The sequence below is a fragment of the Cornus florida genome, unplaced genomic scaffold (genome assembly GCF_030987335.1).
Source record: "Cornus florida cultivar Cherokee Brave unplaced genomic scaffold, ASM3098733v1 CherokeeBrave_3.0.0_Hap2_Chr06, whole genome shotgun sequence".
NCBI classification, from domain to species: Eukaryota; Viridiplantae; Streptophyta; class Magnoliopsida; order Cornales; family Cornaceae; genus Cornus; species Cornus florida.
This window is the reverse complement of record NW_026775576.1, coordinates 92,973,939-92,981,119: the sequence shown is the minus strand read 5'-3', so window position 1 is coordinate 92,981,119 and position 7,181 is coordinate 92,973,939. Positions and strand designations below refer to the sequence as shown.

The window sequence follows — 7,181 nt, the reverse complement described above, 5'->3', positions numbered from 1 at the left end:
TCAGAGCATAAGCAAAAGGAACGGCTTGGCTTGCAAGGCGCACAATTGAAAAATTAAATTTCTACTCGTATTAAATAAGCAGCAAAATTGAAAAATTAAATTACTATTAAAGCATATTCATATTCCATATTAAAGGCGCAAAGATGGTCAAAGGTACACCTCAACACACAAGAAGCACAAGTGTTGCACTTCTATGAGCCTAAAGCATAGGGGCACACTTAGACACACCTTTAACAACACTAACTAGGCTACACTGCCTTAGGTATCCAAGATATATATAACACACAAAAACAAACAAACATATATATATCTGAAAGATAATTTGCTCCATATATTTTTTAAATGTGTATGTTCGTTACTGACCATCCATACCAACTATCCATACCAAACCAAAGGAATCAGAGCGCAGAAAACATCAGATATATAATACCAAAACCATTCACCAACCTTTGCCCATATAATTGGAACAAGTTAGTAGTACCCTAAAAAAGAGAGAATATAATAAAACCTAACAAATAGCTAGCTTCTTTTCAATCCATACCCCAAATAAGGTAGCCAAAACTCATGCAAGACTTTGCAGCATTCTCTTTAAAACCAGTTACTTCGCAGCGCTGTGCTTAGCCTTTGTGTGTGATTGTAGTGCTTGATCAGAATTGAATGACCTGAAAGCAAAATTGGAGTGAATTTATATCATCCACAACTGGGGGATAACTTTAAGAAATCAAAAATAGACTTACTTGTTGCAAGTCTTGCAAGGATGTGAACCAGCGGATTTTGGAGTCTGCTGCTTTGGCTGGTTAGCAGGAGTCTTACCAGCCTGCTTCGAAGGGTGAGGCGTTGCCACATGGCCACCACTTTTCTTGCCATCTGCACCACCAAGAAAGGATGATCTCTTCAGCAATAAGCCACAAACAAAAGAAAAACCATGTGCTCAAGGGACTCTGAAAATCCACTTTCATACTAAAGCTGTAAATCCACTTTCACATTAAAGCTTTGTTTTTCTTTATATCATTTCTAATATTTCATATTTTTGCAATGCCCAAAAAAAATTAGAGGTTAAAATGGTACATTAACACAGATTACAATATCGGAGTACTATTCTGTCAGACAAAATATGCCAAGGAACTAAAAAAGCCATGGAAGACAATAAAAGCAAGAAAAAATTAAAATAAAAAGTAATTTAGTTTTTATCACACTGAAAGAGGTGAACAACAAAGTATAACATAACAATTGCAAGAAAATAAAGAGGAAGGGAGAGTACACATGACAAGCAATGATGGTAGTGAAAGATGGAAAATCACCTGTTTTTTGAGGAGTGACCAATTTTGCCTTCTTATCAGTACCAGGTGTTTTGCTAGCAGATTCAGCAGCTCTCTTCTTGCCAATTTCAACCTTCAGAAGCAAGAAATATTTGTAATTTAGCCAGTGATGAAAAGAGGAGAACTAATTTTACCACGGGGGAAAATGGTTGAGAACCATTGAATGCAGTTTCGCAACCATCCAATAACAAGTAGAAAATAATAAAAAAGAGAATTGATTCTGAATTTACCTTCTTTGGTGTCTCTTCATCGCTCTCATCGTCGCTCTCATCATCTTCCGAGTCTTCATCACTATCAGTCTCGCCTGTCTGTAACATAAATCACCACAGAATTTGTCATATTTAGGCAGTGCATTGTCCCAAATAAATTCATCTAGCACCAAAATTTAGAACCAGAATTAAATTTTAAACCACTATAGCAACAATCAAGACCAAAGAGATGCAGGAGATATAAAAAAAATAAAAACACAGTCAGCAATACTAATTCACAGAGGTTTATATGTTCAACATGCACCAACCTTATCTATTAGAGCCAGCAAATCAGCCCCATGTTTAAAGGTCATATATGAATAATGCTACACTTAAATATTAATTTTCCACCACCACCAATTACACATCCTACAAGCATAAACAGACAATACAAGAAGGGAGAGGAGAGGGGGAGTATCACACCTAAAACAAATTCATTGAAAAATGTCAAAGAAATAAATCAACATACAATAAAAATTAAAAAATAAGTTTCCCTACAATAAAAAAGTTTCCCCCGCATTAGGTTTAGGAATTGCATCCACATTTTTCAATTATACACATTTCCAACAATTTAGTGATTTTTCATGCTAAATTGATCTTTAATATGAAATTAAATATTATTAAAACCAAACTGTATATGTTTCGACAAAACTTGCTCTTTATAATAATGAGTGTTATCTAGTTAAAACACATTCAAAAGACCACAATTAAAATGAGTAAGTACCTCCGATTCATCAGATTCATCACTACTATCATCATCTTCTTTTGGTTTCTCATCTTTGTTCGGTTCCACAATCTTCACCTTTTGTTTAGACATAGTATTGACCTTCTCAGCTGCAGCAGGTTTCTCTTCCTTTGCATTTGACACGGCTTTTCCTAGGAAATCAAAACCACCCATACACATCAAAAGTAGTTCAAAAAAATACAACAAAGTAACAAATAATTTTGAATGCTGAAACTGGATTATCTACCATTGTCCACAGCAACAGGTAGAATATCATCATCAGAATCAGAACCTAACAGTGAGAAGTAGAAATGAGTGCATTGCTAAAAGATGGAAAATATAAGACTAAACAAGCAATTTCACAAACTCACCATCTTCCTCATCAGAAGTAACCATAAACAAGGCAGGAGGTCAAGGAAGACAACCACCAATAAACAAAGAAAAATAAAAGATACAGCTAATATTATAAAAGTGGCAAAAAGGACAAAGGAATTAAAATGCATAGACACTCAAAATCGGAATGGAAAACATGCACATAGAAACAAGAAAAGGATATTTATCAAATGGATTCTCCGCTTTATATCCAATAAAGTAGACACTGCCATTTTTCCAGTTGTGGGACAGCTCAAATTCTTTTTCAAACACCAAATCAAATACTTGTTGAGGCAACTTTTCAGAATTGAGTGTTCCAATAACATGCTTCTGGCCATCAATATTCAAAAACAGGCAAACATACTCATTCCCTTTGTTGTTGACCTCACCAAGACAAGCCTGTGAATGAGTAGCAGCATGTAATACACTTGTATGTAAATAGGAGGGAAGCAACAAATGAGAAATAAAAAGACCAACCAAACATAAGTGTTAGGCCTTCGAATATTACCTGTGAAAGATGCAAAACCTTGCCATCACCCGGTACCACTGAAACAGGATTTCCACTTTTAACTTCAACACCTGGACATCATTACATGTTAACAAGGTTTTAACAGGGTATACCGACTTTAGGGGTAATAAAAATTGAAACGACACACCAACACAAAATTAGCATGCTAGGATTAACTTTCATCAGTTTTTTGTCATAATCGTGTTAACAAGACTATCACATATAATTATTTGCTTCATGCTCCGGTCTGGAGCTCAACCACTTAATTAATTGTGTCATGTCAAACGAAATTGACCCGTAAAGTGTTTCAACCTTTATAATAGTAATATTTTATGAATTAGTATGGTACTATAGTGTAACTCATGTTAAACTTCAACACGCAGACATCATTACATGTTAAGAAGGTTTTAGGGTATACTGAAAATATAGGTCATGAAAATTGAAATGACACGCCAACACGAAATTAGCAAACTTGGATTAACCTTGATTGCTTTTGTGTCATAATCATGTTAACACGATTTAACACGATTATCCCGTTATATTATTTGCGTTGTGTTCAAGTCTGGAACTCAAAACCATTTATTTAATTGTGTTATGTCAACCCAAATTGGCCCATAACCTATTTCAACCTTCATAACTGTAGTATATATAAATTAGTATGGTACTATAGTGTAACTCTTGGTTAATTATGTGTTTTATAATTAGCCAATTTTTGTAATTCAATATTTTGTTTTTCTGTTTATATTAACATTTTATATTTAAGACAGAAATCATAAATAAATGGTTAAACGAATCATCCCATGTTAGAAGTTATAGGACCCATTTATTAATTAGGTGAACGTGTCATGTCACATCATGTTTAGTAAACTGGTCGTGTTCCAGTCAATCCTGACACAACACAAATCTGACTCTCTAAACACAAATTGCAACCCCCTGACACGTAAGGGCACAAAGAAGAAACATAAACAGTACAAAAAATGAAAGAAAAAAATTACAGCATCAAAAAACGACCCACAGAAAACATAAGGCGAGAGTATAAAAAACGACATGTGCATCAACAATTCACACGAACCTTTTTTTTTTGTTTTTTTGACAAGTATCAACAATTCATACAAACTACCAGAAGCTCTGTAATAGAATGCACAGGGAAATGTGAACCAACAGTGCCTGATTCAATGATATACATAAACTATGCATGGGTGCATATGCATCTACAAAGGGACGGAGCCAATAATTTGGTCTAGGGGAGGGGAGGTACTAACATATGATAAAATATAATTTTCAGTAAAAAGAAAAACTATGAGAGAATTTTAAAGGAAAAAAAATAGAGTTTAATTCAAGAAAGAAAATGCAATTTCGAAAATAATTCTAAAAATGAAAGAAGAAGAATAAGGAAGGAACATAATTTGAGAGATTTTTTGAAAAAAAAAAAAAAAAAAATTAGGGAGGGCATTTTATAGTATTTAATAATTGAATACATTAAAAATAAAGAAAATTAATGGGCCAACATGGGCCCAGAGGGGGCACTGGCTCCGTCCATGCATCTACATGCATATGTATGTTCATATCAATATATACTCTTAATGAAAAGAAAAAAGGGAACAAATCTTTCACACATAATATAACTTCAGCATAGTTGACCATACATGGGGTCAATCATAAACTGTCAACTGTAAAATGCATAGGCAACATAATTTCAAGGATGATACAAAGAAAAGTAACATAAAACTAATAAAACACTTAATCCCCTCAGCAGAAGTAAATATAATATAACTGAAACTCTACCCATAATATTATGAATCACAAACTTCATTCTAAGGCATGCAAAATATTTCAAAGCATGTACCGCCTTGCAGACAGTTCAAGCCTAATATTATGAATCAGCGCCTTCCATAAGCACTTCTAAAGACAGTTCATTATATATATACAGTCCAGAATGATGCATTTGGTTCATGAAAAATCTCAAGCGCTGGATAGAAGGGACCATAAAACATAAATTTCAGAAAAAAAAAAAAAAAAAAAATCCAAAGAACAAATCCAAAAAATGGGAAGACAATTGATACAAAATTCTATTGAGTTGGTCCCTCAAGTACCTTCAAAATAATTAGCGTATTATTTTACCCTATAAAGTATGTCATCCTACGCCTCCGACCCCCCTCCCCCCACAAAAACAAAACAAAAACAAAACAACCAAGAGCAGGACGATACGACGATACCTAATGTTTAGCATAAATTTGCATAGCAGCTGCCATGAAGTACATTGTGAAGCAATCTATAATATTTAATTCAACTAACAAAGTAATGGTTTATCATGTGATTTTGCTGTATCCATAAATGAGCAGGACAATACGACAATACATAATGTTTAGCATTATTTTGCATAGCGGCTGCCATGAAGTACATTGTGAAGCAATCTATCAAATTTAATTCAACTAACAAAGTAATGGTTTATCATGTGATTTTGCTGTATCCATAAATGTTATCCCTCACAACATTCAAATGGTTGTGGAGATAACAAAAGGACCAAAGAAAAAAGAGCTTGCAACATTCAAGTGGTAGTGGAAGTAACAGAAATACCAAAGAAAAAAGAGATTGCAACAACAAATTTGTAGAAAATGAGTAATAAAAATATAACAGGCAAATAAGTTTTGAATTTTAAATGAGTTCATGATATTCAGCGCCCCTAAAATACCAATTTTAGCTCATCACTATTATATCTAATATACCTACTACATATCTTACAATAAATGATAACCACTTAACCAGCATTGTTGTAATAAAAATCTCAAGTCAAAAAAAATGTGAAAATATATCAAAACAGGAATGGTAAGAGTGACATATCAGAACCTCTTCCTAATACTACATCCATGCATATCTGAACATTCATTTCATTTCAGTATTTATAACCAATTTTTCGCCAAATTATTCATGGAAATACATCAATATATAACTTATTAAACTCCTCTAATTCTCAAGCCCTGCTCTGTAATATAGTTCTTACAAATTGAAGAAACGCAAAGCACCATGATGCTTAGATAACACGTCTCAGATCCACCAGTTCAACAGCAAAAGAAAACATGTTCATACACAGAATTAACATGTTTGAACAACAAACCCAGCATGAAACAAATATATAAACTAGCTCCGATTTTTTGTTCCCCTAAGCAAGTATATTTAGAAGTTGAGAATCCATATACGAACATGAAATGCAAAAACCGAAGCAAGTATATATACAAAGTTGTAAGTGCGAAAAATATATGTGTAAATGTGCCTGCGTATGAGTGTGTGTATACACAAAAACAAACCCCACACATCTGCGTGAAAGAAAAAGTAATAACAGTTACAAACTAGAAGAACATGGTAAAAAAAAGATCAAAAATGAAGAGAGGAGACAGTAGGTGAGATAATATTACCCCAGAACTCCATTGATCGATGTGAGAGAGAGAGAGAGAGAGAGAGAAAGAGAGAGAGAGAGACGGAGAGTAGAAATTGAAAAGAGGGTCGAAATGAAAGGTTTTAGGGTTTGGATGAGAGAATATAAGGGAGGGTCGGGGAAGGGCTATGATACCATACGGCGAGGACTACCACAATTCAAATTGAATTTGAATGATGTGGTCGATCGGTCGTCTCCAAATGGGTCATTCTAGAAAGAAAAAAAATGGACGCGATAGCCTGTATGACCTACGAAATTTGTAGAGGAATAATCCTTTTTTTGTTCAAATTTTTAATAACACATTCGTGGTTTTATCTAAATATATATCAAAATGTTAAATTTTGAATTTATAAATATTTAACATTCATGTTTTTATCCAAGTATGAAATATATATCAAAATGTCAATATCTGAATTTATAAAAATTTAAATGATCAAAGTTTTGATACATTTTTTTTCTTCTCAGGGTTTTAATTAATTCAATGTAAGCTGACTATTTCAAATCTGGTTATTTATAAAATTCATTTATTTTGATACTGAAAAAGATTTTGGACAATCACTTATAAGCCTGAATGGTT

General features: G+C 33.4%; 1 protein-coding gene across 1 annotated transcript; it reads right to left on the bottom strand.

The window, feature by feature from the left end:
* Positions 1-278: 278 nt before the first annotated feature.
* Positions 279-6,745, bottom strand: LOC132312943 (histone deacetylase HDT1). Its single transcript, XM_059811512.1, has 10 exons — positions 6,585-6,745; positions 3,172-3,242; positions 2,848-3,062; positions 2,663-2,679; positions 2,539-2,583; positions 2,292-2,443; positions 1,550-1,627; positions 1,302-1,392; positions 738-867; positions 279-662 (listed from the first exon to the last, which is right to left on the bottom strand). Exons 1-10 carry the CDS (start codon positions 6,595-6,597, stop codon positions 599-601), a joined length of 876 nt encoding a protein of 291 aa, XP_059667495.1. The 5' UTR covers positions 6,598-6,745; the 3' UTR covers positions 279-598.
* Between the last annotated feature and the right edge of the window lie 436 nt (positions 6,746-7,181).